The 22449-nt window shown below is 29.9% G+C and overlaps 9 protein-coding genes across 33 annotated transcripts; 4 read left to right on the top strand and 5 right to left on the bottom strand.

The window, feature by feature from the left end:
- The first annotated feature begins 196 nt into the window (after nt 1–196).
- Uck (Uridine-cytidine kinase) lies at nt 197–4222 on the top strand. 6 transcript variants are annotated; one of them, XM_076305466.1, is made up of 7 exons: nt 197–330; nt 438–534; nt 971–1143; nt 1327–1583; nt 1650–1795; nt 1898–2044; nt 3926–4222. In XM_076305466.1, the coding sequence occupies exons 2-7, from the start codon at nt 501–503 to the stop codon at nt 4042–4044; spliced, it is 876 nt and encodes a 291-aa protein (XP_076161581.1). In that variant the 5' UTR covers nt 197–330; nt 438–500; the 3' UTR covers nt 4045–4222. The 6 variants fall into 6 exon arrangements, with proteins under 6 accessions (XP_076161581.1, XP_076161582.1, XP_076161580.1 ...); XM_076305467.1 differs by lacking the exon at nt 3926–4222 and adding an exon at nt 3739–3870; XM_076305465.1 differs by lacking the exon at nt 3926–4222 and adding an exon at nt 2554–3014.
- On the bottom strand, nt 2391–5726 carry Ubl (Ubiquitin-like protein 5). 4 transcript variants are annotated; one of them, XM_076305472.1, is made up of 4 exons: nt 5599–5726; nt 4684–4874; nt 3044–4598; nt 2391–2918 (listed from the first exon to the last, which is right to left on the bottom strand). In XM_076305472.1, the coding sequence occupies exons 2-3, from the start codon at nt 4859–4861 to the stop codon at nt 4555–4557; spliced, it is 222 nt and encodes a 73-aa protein (XP_076161587.1). In that variant the 5' UTR covers nt 4862–4874; nt 5599–5726; the 3' UTR covers nt 2391–2918; nt 3044–4554. The 4 variants fall into 4 exon arrangements, with proteins under 4 accessions (XP_076161587.1, XP_076161586.1, XP_076161590.1 ...); XM_076305471.1 differs by having other exon boundaries at nt 5296–5717; XM_076305475.1 differs by lacking the exon at nt 5599–5726 and adding an exon at nt 5056–5284.
- On the top strand, nt 5276–8420 carry LOC143143782 (nucleolar complex protein 4 homolog B-like). Its single transcript, XM_076305462.1, has 6 exons — nt 5276–5820; nt 5915–6017; nt 6237–6650; nt 6734–6781; nt 6875–7238; nt 7314–8420. Exons 1-6 carry the CDS (start codon nt 5632–5634, stop codon nt 7816–7818), a joined length of 1623 nt encoding a protein of 540 aa, XP_076161577.1. The 5' UTR covers nt 5276–5631; the 3' UTR covers nt 7819–8420.
- An 865-nt stretch (nt 8421–9285) lies between these two features.
- Nucleotides 9286–10764, bottom strand: LOC143143242 (ubiquitin-like protein 5). 5 transcript variants are annotated; one of them, XM_076304290.1, is made up of 3 exons: nt 10497–10764; nt 9588–9778; nt 9286–9502 (listed from the first exon to the last, which is right to left on the bottom strand). In XM_076304290.1, exons 2-3 carry the CDS (start codon nt 9763–9765, stop codon nt 9459–9461), a joined length of 222 nt encoding a protein of 73 aa, XP_076160405.1. In that variant the 5' UTR covers nt 9766–9778; nt 10497–10764; the 3' UTR covers nt 9286–9458. The 5 variants fall into 5 exon arrangements, with proteins under 5 accessions (XP_076160405.1, XP_076160404.1, XP_076160408.1 ...); XM_076304289.1 differs by having other exon boundaries at nt 10200–10757; XM_076304293.1 differs by lacking the exon at nt 10497–10764 and adding an exon at nt 9960–10182.
- Nucleotides 10144–13274, top strand: LOC143143241 (nucleolar complex protein 4 homolog B-like). Of its 2 annotated transcripts, XR_012991068.1 has the most exons (6): nt 10144–10718; nt 10813–10915; nt 11135–11557; nt 11641–11688; nt 11769–12145; nt 12538–13274. XR_012991068.1 is itself a non-coding variant. In XM_076304288.1 (5 exons), exons 1-5 carry the CDS (start codon nt 10530–10532, stop codon nt 11948–11950), a joined length of 945 nt encoding a protein of 314 aa, XP_076160403.1. In that variant the 5' UTR covers nt 10144–10529; the 3' UTR covers nt 11951–12330. The 2 variants fall into 2 exon arrangements, 1 of the variants encoding a protein (XP_076160403.1); XM_076304288.1 differs by lacking the exon at nt 12538–13274 and having other exon boundaries at nt 11769–12330.
- Mps1 (dual specificity protein kinase monopolar spindle 1) lies at nt 11968–15901 on the bottom strand. The gene is made up of 6 exons (XM_076304287.1): nt 14226–15901; nt 13433–14161; nt 13196–13356; nt 12893–13104; nt 12431–12817; nt 11968–12345 (listed from the first exon to the last, which is right to left on the bottom strand). The coding sequence occupies exons 1-6, from the start codon at nt 15233–15235 to the stop codon at nt 12319–12321; spliced, it is 2526 nt and encodes an 841-aa protein (XP_076160402.1). The 5' UTR covers nt 15236–15901; the 3' UTR covers nt 11968–12318.
- Nucleotides 15902–16139: 238 nt separating this feature from the next.
- On the bottom strand, nt 16140–18945 carry Ckiibeta (casein kinase II subunit beta). 4 transcript variants are annotated; one of them, XM_076305716.1, is made up of 5 exons: nt 18874–18945; nt 18356–18431; nt 17987–18089; nt 17538–17937; nt 16140–17357 (listed from the first exon to the last, which is right to left on the bottom strand). In XM_076305716.1, the coding sequence occupies exons 2-5, from the start codon at nt 18425–18427 to the stop codon at nt 17249–17251; spliced, it is 684 nt and encodes a 227-aa protein (XP_076161831.1). In that variant the 5' UTR covers nt 18428–18431; nt 18874–18945; the 3' UTR covers nt 16140–17248. The 4 variants fall into 4 exon arrangements, with proteins under 4 accessions (XP_076161831.1, XP_076161830.1, XP_076161832.1 ...); XM_076305715.1 differs by having other exon boundaries at nt 18736–18925; XM_076305717.1 differs by having other exon boundaries at nt 17538–17919; nt 18736–18924.
- On the top strand, nt 18664–21826 carry LOC143143877 (protein SLC31A2). Of its 9 annotated transcripts, none has more exons than XM_076305721.1 (4): nt 18664–19104; nt 19872–20137; nt 20223–20449; nt 20572–21823. In XM_076305721.1, exons 1-4 carry the CDS (start codon nt 19027–19029, stop codon nt 20622–20624), a joined length of 624 nt encoding a protein of 207 aa, XP_076161836.1. In that variant the 5' UTR covers nt 18664–19026; the 3' UTR covers nt 20625–21823. The 9 variants fall into 9 exon arrangements, with proteins under 9 accessions (XP_076161836.1, XP_076161841.1, XP_076161835.1 ...); XM_076305726.1 differs by having other exon boundaries at nt 18665–19104; nt 20502–21826; XM_076305720.1 differs by having other exon boundaries at nt 18665–19104; nt 20530–21820.
- Nucleotides 20713–21986, bottom strand: LOC143143880 (E3 ubiquitin-protein ligase RNF14-like). Its single transcript, XM_076305730.1, has 3 exons — nt 21425–21986; nt 21191–21358; nt 20713–21109 (listed from the first exon to the last, which is right to left on the bottom strand). The coding sequence occupies exons 1-3, from the start codon at nt 21542–21544 to the stop codon at nt 21083–21085; spliced, it is 315 nt and encodes a 104-aa protein (XP_076161845.1). The 5' UTR covers nt 21545–21986; the 3' UTR covers nt 20713–21082.
- Between the last annotated feature and the right edge of the window lie 463 nt (nt 21987–22449).

The following is a 22449-nucleotide window of genomic DNA, read 5'->3' on the forward strand; positions in this document are numbered from 1 at the left end:
ATTTCTGTGTATGTTTTTGTATATATATAATGTGAATAAATAATTTTTAAACTACATTCTGTATTTTCTTCTATGTTTAATCAATACGTTTAATACGAATTAGAATTTATATCATTAAAAAAAAAATGCCATTCAAAGTTTTCTGCCAGAAAAACTGCCCTAACCCTACCATAATTCAATAAAATAAAACTTATAGGACACTCGTTATTTCGTTCTTCGTCACCATTTCTCTATACTATTCACTCTGTAAGATATTTTGAAACAACAATAATTAACACCACCAACCACTGTCTTAGATCTACACGATTATTGCGGAGCGGGAAGAAAAAGGTAAGTATTATAGTAAATATAATAATTTATGGTAAGGCGGAGAGAAACGAGAAGCGAAATATTATAGCGAATTGTTTTTTCTCAATATGTCTCAAAATATATTGAAGGAAGCATCAAAAGCTCGTACTTGGAAAAATATTGCAATTAGATATAACATCAATTTGCATATTATGTTGAAAACAAATTCCAAAACTTGGTGTGTGAGTATGTATATAATTTTAAGAATACCAAAAGAATTATATTATACAGCTTACGATTGCATACTACACTCAAAACCTTAGATATTTCCAGATACTTTATTGTTACCAACATTCGCTTAGAAACATTTTAAGCGAATTGTAATTTGTGCAAGATGTATTGTTGGAACTGAACATATGATCTTTTTGTTGAATCTAGAAAATAATTTTCGTAATTTATAATATATCTATAGCACATTTATTTATATAAAGAGTGTTCACGCTGTTGTATTCTCTATACATTTCTTTCATTTATCTTCAAATATATACATATATGTGTCAGATGCTTAAAAACTGAAACACCTTGTATAAGAATTACATTTAATTAAATGTGCGCGCTCGCGCGTTTCTACCTAACGATTTGTAAGTTGTGTACCTCTATTATCATTCACCCAAACGCCTAGCATCAGAGCCAATTCGTTGTTCAATTGCGAAACGTACAAACAAATCTTCCACGATGGCAAACATATTGATTGACATCATCAACCAACGAAAGATGTTTTTTACTACTAATGGAAAATGGAACAGTACAACGCCATTTTTAATCGGAGTTTCAGGTGGTACAGCTAGTGGTAAAGTGAGTACATACTTATCCGGATCATGAGACTTGATCAATTTTACTTGTCAGTTTACAAGCAATACAATTTTCGTACGATCTAACCACAGTAAGAAAAATGTAATCGGAAAATCGTATAACTTTTTGACTTATTGTTTGTTTGAAAAATTTGTAAAATTATTGTTTCCGTTTATGCTATTTTAGTCAACTGTTTGCAAACGTATAATGGAAAAACTTGGACAAGTTGACATGGACCATATGAAGCGACAAGTAGTCTGTATTTCACAAGACAGTTTTTATCGAGACTTATCGCCGGCCGAGAAACTGCAAGCTGAAAAAGGTCAATATAATTTTGATCACCCCAATGCATTCAATGATGAATTGATACTTATGACATTACAAGATATATCTGCTGGAATGATATGCGAAGTACCATCCTATGATTATAAAACAAATAGCTTGTACGTACTTTTATAATCGTTCAATTATAAATTCAATCTTGTCTCAATGATATTTTTGGATTTCAGAATGAAAGAGAAACCAATAACAATCTACCCTGCAGATGTGGTTTTATTTGAAGGAATTTTAGTGTTTTATTTTCCCAAGATACGAGATTTATTTCATATGAAATTGTTTGTAGATACCAATTCAGACACCAGATTGGCTAGAAGGGGTAATAGCACATGAAAATACTCATTAATTTTTATTTATAATACAGTTATATATGTTAAAATAAGTATGTATTATTAAATGAATACTTTCAATTATTTTGCAGTGCTAAGAGACATAAATGAAAGGGGAAGAGACTTGGATTATGTATTGAATCAATACATGAATTTCATAAAACCTGCATTCGAAGAGTTTTGTCTTCCAACAAAGAAATTTGCTGATATAATTATACCAAGAGGTGCAGACAATACAGGTAAATTGTAGCATTATACACGTAGATACGCACACACGCGCGCGATTTACTCTAGATTATACTTTTAAGTATATGGTATTACACATATTTTGGAACATTTTATCATACTTTTTTTTATATTAAACATATAATAAAAGTTATTAACTTATTCATAAATGTAAATTTGCATTACATCATAATATTAATTCATTCTCATCTTATATGCACCTAATTTATGAAATATAAAAATTAATTGCAATTTTATAGCTATAATAATTTTATTTCTTTTGATCTTCAAGCTTAACATTAATCTTTTGGGTTGTTGAAAAATATACACATAATTTAGGTACAGATATGATGTAGTAAGGCAGCTTAAATTTTTATTCTTTGCATTTGTACATGTCTGGTATAGCTATTTATGGGTGCTGCCTGGTATGTAAGGGCTGCTAAAACAAGCTGTCTTTTAAGTTAGTGCAAAAATTAAGGTCATTTACGGAAACGTACATGGTTTGGTTGTTGTATGTTTGCAGTGGCAATAGATCTTATAGTGCACCACATCTGGTGCATTTTGGGTTTGAAAAAGGCTGAAAATTCATCCGGGCAGCATCCATACATCTGCCAGCATAAGCGTACTTCAATTTCATCCGACTTGCTCAGCAGATAATCTAAATATAATATACTCATTTATAAGCACTACATTTTTATATAAATTAAATAATATAATCACGTTTGCAGTAACTTTGAATCTTGTTTTGTAAGTACTTTATACGTCTCCTTCATACTTATAGAATTGTATTTATATTACATTTATATTAAGCAACAAAAAGATATTTGCTTTTAATATGTGTGCATCCATCAATCCCTTAAATAGGGTAAAATTAATTTTACATTGTTCCTAAAATATGAATGTACTGCATGATTAAACAAAGTACCTTCTCCAAATATTGTTATACCAATTTTGCATATTAATTAAATTTACATGTAAGACTAATATTATAGACAGATTGAAGTATTACTTACTTATAAGAACCTGTATGTATGTGTGTATGTATGTGCAATTATGCATGTATTAAAAGCTTAGACTTTTTGTACAATGTTATTTCCCAATCAATTTAATGCTTTTTCTCGCCAGTAGACTCCAGAGGAGCACTGCCATCTATGCATCATTGCAATTGTTCCACATTTGTATATAGTAATCTGTCGATGTAGAGTACGTTGTGCGGCATGTCAGTGGTTGACCGATGTCAGCGACTACTGCAACGGAAATGAATGTATTTATTAAAAAGATGTCGAATGGGACAACTGCCATAATGTTTAGGCAGTGGCACTCCTTTGATGTCTACTGGTAAGACAATCACCCTGTATAAAATAATTTGAAGAATAAACCATATAATATTAGAATAATTCTTTAAAATGTAATATATTATAATTTAAATCTGTTGGGTAGGAGGCAAAGAGTTTGCACAGTTGTGCACTTAAAATAATACTTCATTTCACATTTTATTACGATCACTCAATGAATACCAGAGGAAAAGAATAAAAGGTGACATTATGCCACCATACTGACTAATTGTCTCATATTGTAAGAGGTGTCACGATTATTCCATTATCTAACAAAATCTATGCATTATACATGTACTTTCATGTTCCAAAACATTTTAATTGTGTTATCATCTGTGATGCTAATCTTTTTATTCAATCTTTTCATTTTGCAGATGCTCAAATAATTTTAATCCTGATAAAAGTATGTCATTATCATACACAATGATTATGATTGAAACTGTATCATTTTATGACTTTCGTTTATATTGTAAAATGAAATAATAATAAAGGAATTGATGATGTCTATCATTGGATGAGCAATCTTTAACAATTTTTTTTATACTTTATGTTTTGTTGCAGTGGCAATAGACTTGATAGTTCAACACATAAGAGACTTATTAAGCAACAGGGATAAGGTTACAAAGGAATCTGAAAGTTCAATAGACAGAAGAGAAAAATTGTTCAAGAGGCGACATTAATTCTAGAACTTGATAGAAAATAAGTTTAATAATCATATTCTTTATTATACACAATACTCATATACTTTTTAATGTAGTGACACTACATTAAGTTAATGATATAATTAAGTTTAAAAAAACTACAGAATAAATTGTGTTTATTATATTCAAACCAGATATTAAACAATCTAAAAACTTGGGTACGATATGTTAATTATCAAATTTAATGTTTTACTGCGTGAAAAAGGCTATATTTGTAGAGAATAAATTTGTAAAAATATAATAGAAATAGTAAGATATTAAATGGCAATTATAAATAGCAAACTTTTTACAGTATAAACATCAATTACTACCAGCATACAAAACAAGATTATTTTTGTCATTGCTACCTATGTTTATTTATATAATATAGTTATTATATACATTGTATAATTAAATAATGTGTAAGACATAAAATTATGAAATGTTTAAATGTAAAAATTACTGTTACCGATGTTATTGTACTTATATTTAACATTAAATCTTAATTAATTATTGGTAATAAAGCTCTAAATTCATGCCATCATGAATTTCATCTGAATTGTTAAGTTAATGAAAATGTACTAAGAATTATCCGATATTGCATGACAATATAAATGTGCATTCAATCTTAAAGGATACAATCTTGCAGTTTTATGTGATCTTTAAAAATGGTATACCACTTCTTTAAAACAATCTTTTCCCAATGTGTTCCAGTTTGGGCAGCTATTAATTTCTTTAAATCACCTATAGTGTCATCTGGATTACATTTAACTCTAACCTTTTTCCCAAGACGATCATTGCATGTTATTTCTAACATTTTTTTGTTTTAACTAAATATGAAAAACAAAGGTTCATTTAAAATAACACTACAGTGAAATACAATTGACATCTACAGCACTTTTTTTCAGACATTTAATAAATTAAAATATAATTTAATACATTTTCTGATTCTATTACATGACTTGTATTACGACTGATGCATGAAACCTTACATCAATAGAAAATTCTTACACACAACAATAAAATTTCAATTGATATTTAACACCAATTTTTGGTGTGTAATTACGCGATCAAATTTGCTCTTTTAACATATAAAGTATTATCAAATTTATAGGTTATGAGCAATAAATATCAATCGTTCAGATAACTATGCTTTTAGTTATATGACATATACTTTACAAAAAATGATCTTTCAATATACTTAACACTGTTTACTTATGAATGCAATGATGATGTGCAATATTTACTTACCGCGTATTCTTATATAGAAAGTACTAAAAAAAATAAATCTTCGTAGTGTGTTCTCTTGTGGACAAACAGCACACGTCGGTTTGACTTGATAGTAAAGGAACTTTAAAATTAATCACGACATATGTTTTGATGTACCAACGGCCAATTTTACAAAATTCAAAACGTTAACCGAACGAATAAAGTGATACAAATATCATCGACGATACAGCTTATCGATTTCTTTCACAACTAATAGAATCAGAACACGGTCTTCCTATTCTGTATTTTAAAATATCTAAAACTTAACAAATACACAATAGTTACCAGAAGTAATAAAAATACGAAAACCCATTCTTGATGTTTTTTAATATCTGTCTCCTGCCATTACCAAATTCTCCGTACACGACGATGGCGAACGCTGCAGACCTTCCCGGCGCTTCCTCCAGCCAGAAGATGTCGTCGAAACATTTAAGACAAAAGGCAGAAGAGTTTCTGGCGTCGAAGAAACACGCGAACAATTTAGTAGACATAATAGCCCAATGGGATGTAAGTGCGAGCTCTAAAATCATATGAAATCGACAAATATATCAACTTTCCGAGGTTATGTCGTTTAATAAAATTCCTGATCACCCTCCATCAGGAATCCGCTTCGTCCTGCTTACTTACAATAGAAACAATATTCGTCGCGGTTTTAAGAAGGGGTGATATGTATCTCGAACGCACGATAACACTTACGATTTCAGGTACGTTTAAATATTTCAGTATTCTAATGTTGTTTAACAACATGCATGATTCTGTGAGTTTGTTGATTTAAATTGCATTACAAACATTTTACAAATTTCTATTTTGTGAAAATCTCTGGTTGGGCACAAAATTTAAGCACCAAGATGAGACGTGTAGTGTTTTGGTTTTGTAAATATTTAGAAATATAAAATAGCTTTTTCATAAGACATGTAAAACAGAGCCAAGTCCAGAAGCAAGATACATCAATTGGTTGAGGAACTGTTATGAAGAAATATGGGATAAGATACTTCTGTCGATAGAAAAATGTCGACCCGCTATTCAGTTACAAGCTCTTACAACCTCCATAAAGCTTATGGCGGAAGAAGGCAAGAATCCACTGGAACCAATTGATAACTTAGGATATTACTCTCCTCTTCATCGATTGAAACCGATCCTGATGAGTTTACTTTCACCGGAAAAGGACAATGCTAGTTTAATATCTAGATTCCAAGAAATTATAGAGTATCCTGATGCACTTTATTATACTTGGAAATGTCTTCCCTCTCTTACTCCAAAAAGGCAGCCACCTGAAATTTATATAAAAAATTTACTCGAACTTATACACAAATTACCATTGCCAAAAGAAACTGAAGGTATAAATTTGCAAAATCTAACTGTTGTAAATTAAATAATTTGTAATAAATCAAATATGTAACACATATGATTTACATTTTAGAATACAAAATGTCTGAAAATAAAAATTTATTATTTGGGCCACAACAAGGTAAGAAGAAACATTTTCCATTGTTTTTTTTTTTTTTAATACTTATACCTGTATAATATTATTTTTATATTTTTTATATTTTTTTTTTACTAGACAGTAAAAATTTTGTATGGGATCAAGCAGGAGCTAGACGTGCACTGAATAAAGTCTGGGTTTGCGTTATGCTTTGGGAATTAACACCACAATTACATAGACAGTTATTGGTAGTTCTTTTAGAACGAGTAATGACACATTTAGAAAAACCTGTTCTACTAACAGATTTTCTTATGGATTCCTTGGATACAGATGGGCCCATTGGCTTACTCGCACTACAAGGTGTTTTTTTACTGGTTACCAAACATAACTTAGAATACCCCAATATCTTCACAAAACTTTATTCTATGTTTGAACCAGAAATATTTCATACAAAGTATAAAGCTCGTTTATTTTATTTGTCCGACCTTTTTCTCAGTTCAACGTAAGTATTTTCAATATCATAATTTATCTGTTTATAGATACATGAAGATTATCATCCATTACTATTACATTCTAGGCACTTACCAGAAGCATTAGTTGCTGCCTTTGCAAAACGACTCGCGCGATTAACTCTTGTTGCGCCACCTGAAGATATTCTTATTATTTTACTTTTAGTTGGAAATCTTCTACTCAGGCACCCTGGCTTAAAACGTCTCATAGACCATCTGCAAGATGGAGAAGTGTCAACGGAAGAAAGTAATGGTGCTGGAGACCCGTTTTTGATGGAAGAACGAGATCCATTATTAAGTAATGCGCTTCTTAGTAGTCTCTGGGAAATTAAAGCACTACAGTGGCACATTGTACCGAATATCGCTAGCGCTGCTCGTTTTATTCGTGAACCTCTACCCTCTGTCGAATATGACATGGCATCGGCTTTAGAACGCACTGGAGGACATTTATTCGATTGTGAATTAAAAAATAAGGTGAAAAATATCATGTTAGCATTTGAAAGACCCAATTCTATGGCATTGCCAAAAGGTGAAAAATTATTGCAGTATTGGCAACTAACAACAATGCACTGAGTGGCAATATTGAAGTTGTGCATTACACATGCATATTGTGCAATATGCATTTCTATACAAAAAGAACACTACTTTTAATGAACAAAAAGACGCAAAGAAAATGATAGAAGTTTTTGCGTTTGTTTTATACGTTTAAAAAAATGTAGTACGAAGATATTGCATACTTTTGTATTATTTAAAATCTAAAAATAATTGTAAAGGAATTGATTCGGAATACATTGTTTCACGAGCAACATGTAGATATGTATTTTTAGATATACAATCATTCAACTATCTAGCACAATAGCTACTCGTGAATACTGTCAGTTCAGTTAAATGAAGTCATTTGTATGCATGAATGTGTGATAATAAAATGAAAGTTATTTAATTTAATAGACTATCTGTGTCTTGTTTGTAATGCAATATCTACTTGGCATATATCGTACAGGTAAGCATAAGTGGATTCTATAATTCAGCTGTATCATGATACAATCGTATATTTTAAAACAGTATTTAAATAATCCTGTATTTTACTATAATACATTTAAATAAGCACAGTATGTATTATTATCGATTGTTATGTATAGAAGAACTTATGTACATAAATAGAAGTGCTTAATCCAGATAGCATTGTATATATATCACATTCCAAAGCCTAGAATGACAAAATAATTACGCAATTATTATTTTTAATCATTTTCATAATTTTACTTGTATCGATTATAATATATACGAGATGAAAAAAAATTTTGCATAAAAAATTATTTTCTTTATAATACGATGTATTATGTAAAAAAGATAAATGTAATTTGATGAGTTACATTCACAAATCCATGTCAATTCTCACCATTCAGTCTCATTCAAAGCATGTTTCATTTTCATTAAAATATTTGCTGGAATGTTAGGAATTGATGTTAACATGCATTCTTGCTTGGTAGGTATGTATTCAGATTCCAAAAGCTCGACCGCTGTTACTTTCGAGTCATGCTAAAGGCATTTATATATCACATCGATTAAAATTCGTGGTAGTGATACAACTTTATTATCATCCTCTATAGACGATAAAGTTGCAGGAAAATAAATGTTTGGTTTTAGATTAGTTATCACATTCAGTTTGACACACTGTGAACAAATATAGTACAATTAGAACTTGATGGAAAATAAGTTAAATAATCATATTTCTTGTTGTACAAAATACTCATATACTTTTTAATATAGTGACACTACATTACATTAGTAATAGAATTACATATAATTAGATTTTAAAAAATTACGGAATATATTATGTTTGTTATATTCAAACCGGATGTTAAACAATCTAAAAACTTGGGTACAATATGCTAATTATTAAATCTAATATTTTACTGCGTGAAAGAGACTATATTTGTACAGAATGAATTTGTAAAAATATAATAAAAATAGTAAGATATTAAATAGTAATTATGAATAGCAAACTTTTTACATTATAAACATCAATTAATACCAGCATACAAAATAAGATTATTTTTGTCATTGCTACCTATGTTTATTTATATAATATAGTTATTATATACATTGTATAATTAAATAATGTGTAAGACATAAAATCATGAAATGTTTAAATGTAAAAATTACTGTTACCGATGTTATTGTACTTATATTTAACATTAAATCTTAATTAATTATTGGTAATAAAGCTCTAAATTCATGCCATCATGAATTTCATCTGAATTGTTAAGTTAATGAAAATGTACTAAGAATTATCCGATATTGCATGACAATATAAATGTGCATTCAATCTTAAAGGATACAATCTTGCAGTTTTATGTGATCTTTAAAAATGGTATACCACTTCTTTAAAACAATCTTTTCCCAATGTGTTCCAGTTTGGGCAGCTATTAATTTCTTTAAATCACCTATAGTGTCATCTGGATTACATTTAACTCTAACCTTTTTCCCAAGACGATCATTGCATGTTATTTCTAACATTTTTTTGTTTTAACTAAATATGAAAAACAAAGGTTCATTTAAAATAACACTACAGTGAAATACAATTGACATCTACAGCACTTTTTTTCAGACATTTAATAAATTAAAATATAATTTAATACATTTTCTGATTCTATTACATGACTTGTATTACGACTGATGCATGAAACCTTACATCAATAGAAAATTCTTACACACAACAATAAAATTTCAATTGATATTTAACACCAATTTTTGGTGTGTAATTACGCGATCAAATTTGCTCTTTTAACATATAAAGTATTATCAAATTTATAGGTTATGAGCAATAAATATCAATCGTTCAGATAACTATGCTTTTAGTTATATGACATATACTTTACAAAAAATGATCTTTCAATATACTTAACACTGTTTACTTATGAATGCAATGATGATGTGCAATATTTACTTACCGCGTATTCTTATATAGAAAGTACTAAAAAAAATAAATCTTCGTAGTGTATTCTCTTGTGGACAAACAGCACACGTCGGTTTGACTTGATAGTAAAGGAACTTCAAAATTATGTACAATATATGTTTCGATACGGCAAATTTTACAAAATTCAAAACGTTAACCGAATGAGTAAAGTAATCCAAATATCGTGGACGATACAACTTATCGATTTCTTTAACAACCGATAAAATCAGCACACGGTCTTTCTATTGTGGATTCTAAAATATTTAAAACTTAATAAATACACAATAGTTACCAGAAGTAATAAAAATACGAAAACCCATTCTTGATGTTTTTTAATATCTGTCTCCTGCCATTACCAAATTCTCCGTACACGGTCATGGCAAACGCTGCAGACCTTCCCAGCGCTTTCTCCGGCCAAAATATGTCATTGAAACATTTAAGACAAAAGGCACACGAGTTTCTGGCGTCGAAGAAACACACGAACAATTTAGTAGACACACTAGCCCAACGGGATGTAAGTGCGAGCTCTAAAATCATATGAAATCGACAAATATATCAACTTTCCGAGGTTATGTCGTTTAATAAAATTCCTGATCACCCTTCATCAGGAATCTACTTCGTCCTGCTTACTTACAATAGAAACAATATTCGTCGAGGTTTTAAGAAGGGGTGATATGTATCTTGAAAGCACGATAACACTTACGATTTCAGGTACGTTTAAATATTTCAGTATTTCAATATTGTTTAACAACATGCATGGGTCTGTGAGTTTGTTGATTTAAATTGCATTACAAACATTTTACAAATTTCCATTTTGTGAAAATCTCTGGTTGGGCACAAAATTTAAGCACCAAGATGAGACGTGTAGTGTTTTGGTTTTGTAAATATTTAGAAATATAAAATAGCTTTTTCATAAGACATGTAAAACAGAGCCAAGTCCAGAAGCAAGATACATCAACTGGTTGAGGAACTGTTATGAAGAAATATGGGAAAAGATACTTCTATCGATAGAAAAATGTCGACCCGCTATTCAGTTACAAGCTCTTACAACCTCCATAAAGCTTATGGCGGAAGAAGGCAAGAATCCACTGGAACCAATTGGTAACTTAGGATATTACTTTCCTCTTCATCGATTGAAACCGATTGTGAACAGTTTACTTTCACCGGAAAAGGACAATGCTAGTTTAATATCTAGATTCCAAGAAATTATAGAGTATCCTGATGCACTTTATTATACTTGGAAATGTCTTCCCTCTCTTACTCCAAAAAGGCAGCCACCTGAAATTTATATAAAAAATTTACTCGAACTTATACACAAATTACCATTACCAGTTTTTCCAAAGGAAACTGAAGGTATAAATTAACAAAATCTAACTATTGTAAGTTAAATGATTTGTACGGAATCAAATATGTAATGCATATGATTTACATTTTAGAATACAAAATATCTAAAGATAAAAATTTCTTATGTGGTCCACCACAAGGTAAGAGAAAACATTTTCTATTGTCTTTTTTTTTATACTTATACCTATATAGTATTATTTTTTATATTTTGTTTTCCTAGACAGTAAAAATTTTGTATGGGATCAAGCAGGAGCTAGACGTGCACTGAATAAAGTCTGGAGATGTGTTATGCTTTGGGAATTACCACCACAATTGCATAGACAGTTATTAGTAGTTCTTTTAGAACGAGTAATGACACATTTAGAAAAGACTGTTCTACTAACAGATTTTGTAGATATGTAGATATGTATTTGTAGATATCCAATCATTTGACTATCTAGCACAATAGTTACTCGTGAATACTGTCAATTCAGTTAATAGCTTAATTGAAGTCATTTGTATACATAAATGTGTGCTAATAAAATTGAAGTTATTTAATTTAATAGACTATCCATGTCTCGTTTGTAACGCAATATCTACTTGGCGAATATCGTACAGGTAAGCATAAGTGGATTCTGTAATTCAGCTACATCATGATACAATCTTATATTTTAAAACAGTATTTAAATAATCCCGTATTTTACTATAATACACTTAAATAAGCATTATTATCGATTGTTATGTATAGAAGAACTTATGTACATAAATAAAAGTGATTAATCCAGATAGCATTATGTATATCGTGCGTTTTCCAAAGCCTAGAACATCAAAATAATTAGAAATAATTATTTTTTTTATTGTGTGAAAAAGATAAATGAAGTTTACTTAGTTAAATTCACCAACCTGCATGAATTCTCGCCATTCAGCCTCATTTAATGCATGTTTCATTTTCATCAAAATATTTGCTGGAATATTGGGAATTGATGTTAACATGCATTCTTGCTTTGTAGGTACGTATTCAACTTGCAAAAGCTCGACCACTGTTGGCCGTGCTTTCGGGTCATGCTGAAGGCATTTACGCATCACATCAATTAAAATTGGTGGTGGTGGTACAACTGTATTATCACCCTCTACTGACGACAAAGTTGCAGGAAAATGAATGTTTGGTTTTGGATTAGTTATCGCATTCACTTTGGCCCACTGTGAACGAATATGGTGAAATGGTGTGCGACCATACACTAAACTGTACAAAATACATCCTAAAGACCAGACATCGGACTTAAAAGTAATCTGTGAAATAAACATTTGTACTGTTACTTTGTACATTCTTATTTTTTTCAAATCTACAGACTCTATTTTTTATACTTTATATTTGACATTCTGTGAAGGCGAATCTGAATTTCCACCAGTGTCCATTAGTGCTTCTGGACTAATATAATTTAAAGTTCCAATTGGACAGTTTTTTACAACAGATGTCATATCAGCATTTACACTAGAAGCAATTCCAAAATCTATAAGCTTTAATCTTCCTCGCACTAATAAAAAGTTTGCAGGTTTCAAGTCTGAATGAATTACTCCTGAAAATATGTGAACATAAAATACAATTATTTATATAAAAATATTATTTATCAAGAGTAACAAATAATTTTCATTTATTAAGATATTTACCATTATCATGTATATGTTTAACAGCTGTCAACATTTCTGTCCAATAATAAAGAATCATTGTAAGAGAAATTTGTTTCTCCTGCGACATAGTTTTTAGAAGGCGACTAAGATCAGTATCTCCCATTTCCATTACCACAAAAACCATGGGATATTTAATTTCACTAAGGCAAAAAGCTTGAATGTAAAAATCAGTACATATATGTACATTAAATATGTATTTGTTAAATAATTTCTTACTAATCAAACATTTTAACAATACATGGTGCTTGTAATTTATGTAGCATTGAAATTTCCTCTAAACAACCTTGTGCAGAATTCTTGTCCATACGGTCAAGATTGACACACTTAATAGCACATAATTCAAAAGAAGATAAGTCTTGCACTCTTAAAACTTCTCCACTCATACCTTGACCAAGTATACCTAAAATTAAATATTTCTTTCCTTTTACAAAAAGAGTTCTAGTCTGTTTTAATTTGGAAATATTAGATGGCATCAAAAATTGTACATTTGATGCATTATCTACAACTCTTTTTGGTTTTTGTGATTGGTTGTGATTATTATCCATTCCATACTGATTTTGAGAATCATTACATACTAATTTCAAGATTTCTTTATTCTTTTTTTTCAAATGAGCAGTATGTTTGTTATCTGGTACTTTATTTTGTGGTAGTGTCTCTTTATCTGTCAATACATTCTCTTCCTTTGGGTAACTATTTTCTTTTAATTGTTCATTAGTGTCTGATTCTAATTGTACAGCACTTTCCGATGCTTCAAATATTTGTTTAGCTATTCTTGTGCTGTTACTTAAATTTTTACTAGATAATTTATTTTGATTGTTTGGCACTTCTTCATTTACTTTGGAAAGTTGAAAACCTTTTAACAATCGCTTAGTCGAAGTATTATTGTGTGTGAAACTTCCTGTGTCTGCTAAAGGTTGTCTTACTTTGCCTTCTGTATTTGAATACCTAGAATGAAATATTTATTTAAATAAAAGATTATAGTATATACACACACATTTGTATTATATACCTTGGAGTCTCGTGTTTTACTATGTTTGGTGTAAAATAAATGGAATCTTTTGGAGTTTGCACAGCATCCTTAATATTAATAGTCTTATTTTGCAGTGGTGTTTGTTTTGTACTATTTTGAGACGAATGAGATGAAACTGTCACTGGAGTTAATCTAGGATTCTTTGATATATCAAATAATTTGTTTTGTGGTGTTTGAGCAATATTTCTACGGGAGAAACATGGTTCTGGATGTGAAGAATTGAATTGTGCATGTTTCAAAGGTGTTTGCAACAACAAATGATCAACAGAAGTTAATAATGACTCAATATTTGATGTCAGTAATTTATTAGAAGAAATATTTTCATGATACAACTTTTCTTCACCTACAATTGACTTTGATTCTAATATATCTACTTTCATGTTTGTACTCTGCAAATTATTACTAGGAAATTGCGACACATTTTCAAAACGTTGAGAACCACATATATGTGATTCAAAGTCATTGTTACTTGCTTTATAAGTATTATGTTGACCTGTAGATTGAAAATAACTTTTATGTGCTTGCTTTTCATTCAATTGCTTTTCAATGTCTATATCAGTGATATGCTTATCTTTGTGCTCATTTTGAGAATTTTTCTCATGTGAACAAGTTTTTTCACAATTTAATTGCACATGATTTAATTGCTCAGACTTTATATTTTTTTCGCTTTTTATGTTATGTTTTTCCTCATTAATTTTTGAAGACTGTTGGGGTATACTGATACCATCAACTTTAACCATTGACCACTGATCACCAATTTCAAAATTAATAAACGATACTTTACTGCTATCTTCTGGTAAAGGTTGAAGATCGTCAGAATCTGATTCAGTATCAAAATCATCTGGTTTTTCTTCACTTTCATCATCGTCACTTTCACAAAAAATTAATTCTTTTACGCGTATTGGTTGAAATTTTGGACGTGTGTTTGTATGGTCCTGACAATCCATGCTACTCAATATTTGTCTACCATTTGTCGAAAGATTTGACATTCTTGAAAAAAGTAAACAATTCACACTAATTAACAAAGTAAAAATATAACTCAAACATGTATGATACAAATCACACCAATATATCAAACTTAGTTAAAAAAAGCAATTGTAAAATATCTGACAATTTCTTTTTCTATTAAAACTATTAAAAACTCTTGAGAATTATATAGCCTTTGTTGTTCCGAAAGCATTGTCAAACTTGTAATCATCACTTCAACTTTGACACTAAACGTAGAATTTCAACATAAACCAATAGACACGTAATATACATTGTATTAAATATTATAAACAATACTTATTTTTTCTACAGAACTTTAGTAGAAACACAAAGTTTACTTTTATAATTCTGAACTGTTTGATTTATATTGTACTGGTTTTCCGTTTGCGACATTTAATTCAAATTCCAAAGATGCATGTGATTGGATAACTTCTGTGTTGCAGAACGCAACTCTATATAACTAGGGACATTTATAGAATTGTGTCAGAGGTTTCGGCGCATATCTCAAATCACACAACGTTTTCATTTAATTTATTAAACGACAAATAAATAATTTAATATGTTAAGTTAATATTTTTTATCTTTTAATATCTTGCACAATGTGTTATATTATATCGCATTAACGTATTCTTAATGAAAAACATTCTAGAGAAAACGTAAAAAATGACTAAAAAATAAGTATTATTTTTAACGTAAAATACAACTTATTTATTAACATAAATTTTCTGAAAACTGTATACACTTAGATTTTACAGTTAAGCTTTATTTTACAAACGTTGTAAAAATTGGATTTTTGTCATATTTTTATTAAATATGTAAAAATTTTAACGAATATACTTAATATTAGTATATAATGATAAATTAAAATACATCGATGGAAATATATATTGAAATAACACGAAAATGTCCTTGTTTAGAAGTTTCTCAGAATTTAATATGCAATACAATGGAAAATATTGTCATTCTTTAACTTTTTTATGCAAATATTACTTTAAAATAATGAATACCTTAATTTAAATTTTAAATACAATACTCGATAAAAAAAAGTAATAAGTTTAATGATACATAACTTATTTGATTTAATACAAACAACAATTTTGAACATTTATAGTAACTGTAATACAAAAACAATTGTATTAATGATTTCTATTTTTCTATATTAAAATATACACTGCCTATGTTAGATACATATCATATTCAGAAAATGTATGGAATTTCTTTTCTGGTCACTAAACGTTGCACATAAGTCCTCCAAGACCTGCGATAGAAAACAAGATTTTACAGAATAGTATGCAGTCTTTACTTTTAAACTTACTCCATATTTCGTTCATCTGAGCTTTATTAAGATAAATCATGTATAAATAAATTGCTTCTTTTATAGTTTATGTTCATATTATTTCATAGTTAAATTAAATTATATTTAACGAATTATCAATTCATATGTCGTTTCCTCTGTTTGAAAAGTAAATCAGGATCTGATGCTACCTGTTCCTCTATTTCGCGATCAATCCTCAACTGTGATCTTCCTTGCGCATAGGAACTACTAGGCAGCAATCCCGGAGATGCAAAACTCGTCTAAAGAAATATATTCTATTTACGATTCTCGTCTGCTCCCTTACACACTAGTAATTATTCTAAGTATGCATTTCATCTTCTGCTTTAATGGACAAGAATTGATGTAACGATACACTTGTGATTTTCAAGACGAAAAAAAAATTGTTACTAAAATTGAAATAAAGATGAGCACGGCGCTTAACGAGCATTAAAAATTTGATATATCACTCTTCAATCTTTTCGGCATACTATAAATACCGTGGAAAAATCCGAAAAGTATAGAGTGTCGCGCTTAATCTCGCAAACGATCGATGGTAAACGAAACGATTAGTGTTTCAGCGCCTTGCTAAGATGTATAAAGAGCGATATAAAAAATAATATTTTATTTAATCCTTAGGGACGAAATTAGGAATTGTATTATGTTTAATGAAAAAAATGTTCTAGACTATGTTGTAATGCTCTTAACGTTTCCCATTATTGTAATTAAGAGTCCGCAATGGTGCTTTAAACGTTGACGCAGACTGTTGTTGAATCTGATACGCTAGAGGATGAATTTTAAAGCCATATAACCTGTAAAAACATTATTATTTTTTATATATAATTCTAAAAATATAAATTACACTCTTACAGTAACATTTATATAAAATATTTCAATTCAAATTGTATAAAAATCTTTTAAAATGCAAATACTTCTACAATTTATTCTTAATATGATACTTGCAAAAGAAAAAAGAATGTTTAATTTCTTACCTAGGTACAAATTGATTTGCTGCACGTTTTGGTCGATACTCTGGATGAACCATAAAAAGCATGTGTGGAAATCCTGTTCCAAAATATGCTCCATCAGTGTGATGATGTCGCGAGCTTTTTGGTGTATAAACATCCATACATTTGGGGCAATAACTCTTAACCATAGCTTCCCCAGGAACATCACTAAGGCCTAATGGCAACATGGGCTGGGATTCACAATAAACACGTGGACAATGACCAAAATCACCAGCTTGATATTTTTCAATCATTTGAGCAATGCCACGATTGGTGAGAATATAACGAGCATGAATTAATCCATAAAGCAACTCTGCTGCTTGTTCAACTAACTCTGACTGATTCGGACGACTATCCACTTCGTCATCTACATAGCAAAAAGGTTCTTAAAAGCAATTTTGACGTTTAATCACTATGTATTAATAATTAATTACCAGGTTCGAGATCAAGAATCATATCTAAAGCGTGTCTATAATGCGGTACTTGTTCATTCAGTCCAGTTAGATTAAACTTATCTTGGATATAATCTTCGTCGACCTGCAAAAATGCTACATTAACCTCCGTATGTAACGCGAGAAACGCATGAAATTTGTTACAAAATCATACCATTTTAGAAGATAGAAACTGCATTGTATTTCGTATAAACGAAAAATTTTATAGAATTTTGTAATGCGATTACGGATACCGTTTTAAGCAATCAACAATGGAAAAATTGTTAACCTCGAAAGAATGAATGAGTTTCGGAAGTGCGAAATCTACGAGAAATGATAACACAAAATTCCCAATGTAACGAGTGTACTTACCTCGCAAAAAAACTCATTACCCCTGAGGTTGCAAAACCACGAAATCCAGGATACCTCCTCGGAACTGCTCATTTTCCTGTAGATGAATAAACAACGGTAGAAAGATTCCCTTTGTTAGAAACGGTCGCCGCGTTAAAAGGGCGCAGGGCGCGCGTGTAAAATGCGTGAAGATGCGTGCGCGAAAAAGTTCTCGAATAGCTAGGTGTATTATGCACACGTATATACAACGTCGGTGCTCGGTGCACGCCTGGCAATTGGTTAGAAAGGCGCCAACGAGAGAGATGGCACGGGGGGTTCAGAGCGAGGGGAAGAGCAAATGGAGTTTTCACTTTACTAGGCAAGATGCTCGACGTTACGGCCAGTCCGGCGAATTCACCTACATTTTCGTGGTCATTGCTGCTTCGTCAACTGATTTTCAAGCACGATGTACAGTCCGACACGGCCAGGAAGCACATTACTCGAGAAAAAGCCTCGTAGGACGAACGAAAACCCAAAAATAAACAGCCCTTACGGCTTACCTTTTGGTGCTTTGATTAGCCACGCTTGCTCGTCCCAACGATGTAGATAGCGCTGTCGTGCTTCACTGTATCCGCCACCTTTCGGCACTTTTTCGCGAATCGCTTTCTGCTTTTATTTAATCGTTTTAAATCAGACGAGATTCGCTTTATATCATGCTAATTAAATTTTGTGAAATGTTAAGTAATATTTTACACAATCGGACCCTTCGACCAAATTATTGGAGACTCTTCGTTAGTGTATATTTATCCGTTCCATCGGCCAATAAATAATTAATGCGTTTCCGATACACTATTTCGACCACAGATTTTCTATATTTTATTATCGTATCTCGTTAGAAATAATATAAACGTTGAGATAGTTTCTTGGTTTATTTTTTGCCGTTTCTGATAAAAACTTATTTCGTGATCGTAAAAATTTAAAATTGATATGCATATTATACCAACGTCACGTGACGTTGCTTCCTAGCAACTTCAAACAACGTAGACTAATAAAAAAATAATTACAATTGACAATTTTTTTTCAAGCATGTAATTATACGTTTTATATTCAATGGCGTATGGTTATCGTATTTGTATGAATGATTAGAGCCGTGTTTAAATTTAATTTTACGTTTTGTTTATATGCATTTGAAAATATGCTATCAGATTTTACCTAATTCGGTCGTTACAAATAAAGAAAGACAATAAAGTAAAATGAGAAAATATAACAGTGTATTAATGAAGAACCGTAAATGTTTATAAGCTTGAGAATGTAATCTCATTATCCTGTCAATGAACTGTAAATAATGTACAGTTGAGTCATTAGAGAATAACTGGGTAAAGCTAGGTGGAGTGCAGAATGTAGGAGGCAATTATCATATATTTCTTATCAGTTTCAATAATTATCTCAAACTTTACTGTATGTTACAAAAGATTTGCATTGATTATAGTATGTGTAACCTTAAACACTTATTTTTATATTTGTTGCAATAATTAATTATCAGATGTATTTTTTCCAGATGCATATGTGGTTTTGGTTTGGTAACAATTTAGGTAGTTTCCTTTTACCAGGGTATAATGTTATTACAACTTCAAGCTTTCTTTGCACCTGTTTGGGTTTAACTGCGCTTGCAATATTATATGAGGGTATGAAAATTTTGCAAATTAAAATACAGCAAAATACTATGGTCCTTGTACAAAATCAAATGGGTAGAACATCAGAGAATTCTTCCTTATTATCAAAAATATCTTCAAAGTCAGTTGCAACACGTTCTTCTTTACGTTGGTATGTAATATTTTATCACTTTTGTAAATTATAAAGGTAAATTTGTCTTGCTGTCATAAGTTGATATTATATATTATTTTGATAGTATACGTTGGTCCACTTGGACTTTTCAAGTATTTCATTGGTTTATACATACATTTCTTGGCTATATTTTAATGTTGGCTGTTATGACATATAATATATACATTAATATTGCTATTATATTGGGAGGATGTCTTGGATATTGGATATTCGGTCCTAAACTTATAAAACTTAACATGACACAATTTCATAACAGACAAAGGTTATTGGAATGTGACAAAGAATGTGCAGGTGAGAGTCAAAGTAACTTTCAATAGGCTTCTTATTGTTAGGTGTTTCATAGTATTTGCGGCAACTTATAGATAACATAGTAAGTCATCAAAGATCAGGATCAACAGTTTCTATTGTCGCAGAGCAATTAGTGACAGAAGCTACTGTTGAAGTGCACATGCCAAGAGATGCTTAATGTAAACATTGACATGTAAAAGTCTAGTACTAAGGATAGTAATTTACCATTATTGATATGTGAGCTATTTTATTTTATACACATATTGTATATAATTAGACTAATTGTTATATAAAAATGAAATTAGGTAAAAAAAATGGTTTTTTGTTTGAATTGTGTAATATTTATGCTGATCTAACAGCAAACAAAATTAAATTAACTTGTCCATATTTTATAATCACCTCTATAATGTATAAAAATATACATTCTATTTTCATTTCACAACTAAAAATAATTTTCCATATTATTTTTATATATTATGTTTCAAGTAAGCGCCTGTAACATGAATTATTTTCATAGAAATAGTGATCGTATGCATTCAAGGTAGTAATGTGTGTTCCACATAGCCAGCAAAAGGAAGCTTTGCAATAAATACATGTCATTTTGTTGCATCCATTAATTTTTACGATCATAGTTCGTCAATTTGGACAAGCTTTAGCATTTTTCTATAAATACAATGATTGCATTATATGACTGTTAACATTCTATAAATTAAATAATTACTATAGTTGTAATCAAATACATACCTTTAAATATTTTGTTGTTAAATTGTTTTCTACAACTATTTGTATTTGTCTTGCGCCATATTTCCTTTTTGGCAATTCTTTTGTATATTTATCACCAATTTCATAATCTTCAATTAATTTTAGCATGTCACGTGATGCCATAGTACATGGCTGGACTCCGTGATTTACCTAATACAAAATTTATTAAATATATCTATTTACTTGCATTTGTTTGTCAAAATATACAATATGTACCTTGTAACAATAAATGCAAAAGACATAGTCACATTTGTTGCAAATGGCTAATGCATCATCAGAATTCTTTATAAGAGGACATTTACATGAAATTTGAGGACAAGAAATTATATCTTTCATAGTGTTCAATGTTATCTGCAGTAATAAATTTTCGTACTTTGGATATAACTCTGGACATAAATCTTTTATTTCTTCAATTGTTATACAAGAATGGCAACATAAGACAGGGCATGCTATATCAACTATAGTATTATCATTAATTTTTATCAACTATATCAACTATAGTATTATCATTTTTTGCAATAAATATGATTACAATGTTTAAGTTTTATACAATTTATTCCCTTGTATTCTTCAAAACATATATTGCATTTGTAATAACACTTTTCAAATTCAAGTATACATTGCTGTTTATTATAATTTATTAAAAATTTGATTGGATCAAAAAATAATATATATAGCTCTGTAATCATTTTTAAATATTAAATTTAATTGATAATAATTTGACAAATTATAATGGGTCATACATAAAAATGAAATATCTAACATGTCTTTGATATTGAGAAAATGAAGAAGATCATGTTTTAAAAATTCAAACCATAGAAATAATATTTCTTGCCTTTTATTATTTAACCATATCTCATCTAATTTCTGACAAATGAAAGATATTTGCCACGGAGAAAGCCACAACGTAATAATATAGAAATTCGGTGGGCTTTTAGCAGGATAATTATCACAAAATTGTATATATATTCTGATAGGTGGTAGATATTTTATAAAATGGTTAGCAGATAAATGAAATTCCAATTTTTCATTTTCTTCGTGAACATTTTTCAACTTAAGTAAACAGCTTTTCAACTTAAGTAACAAGCTTAAAGAACAGCTTCAAACAAAATATTTAATACATACGATGAGCAATGAATAGTTAGAAAAATTAAAGAAAATTTAAAGTTTAATGTACTTAAATTGTTGTGCATGGTGGAAAAATTTACAAAAATTTGTTATTCTACAAAGTGTAAGAAGAG

This window comes from Ptiloglossa arizonensis, chromosome 2 (genome assembly GCF_051014685.1).
Source record: "Ptiloglossa arizonensis isolate GNS036 chromosome 2, iyPtiAriz1_principal, whole genome shotgun sequence".
Taxonomy (NCBI): domain Eukaryota; kingdom Metazoa; phylum Arthropoda; class Insecta; order Hymenoptera; family Colletidae; genus Ptiloglossa; species Ptiloglossa arizonensis.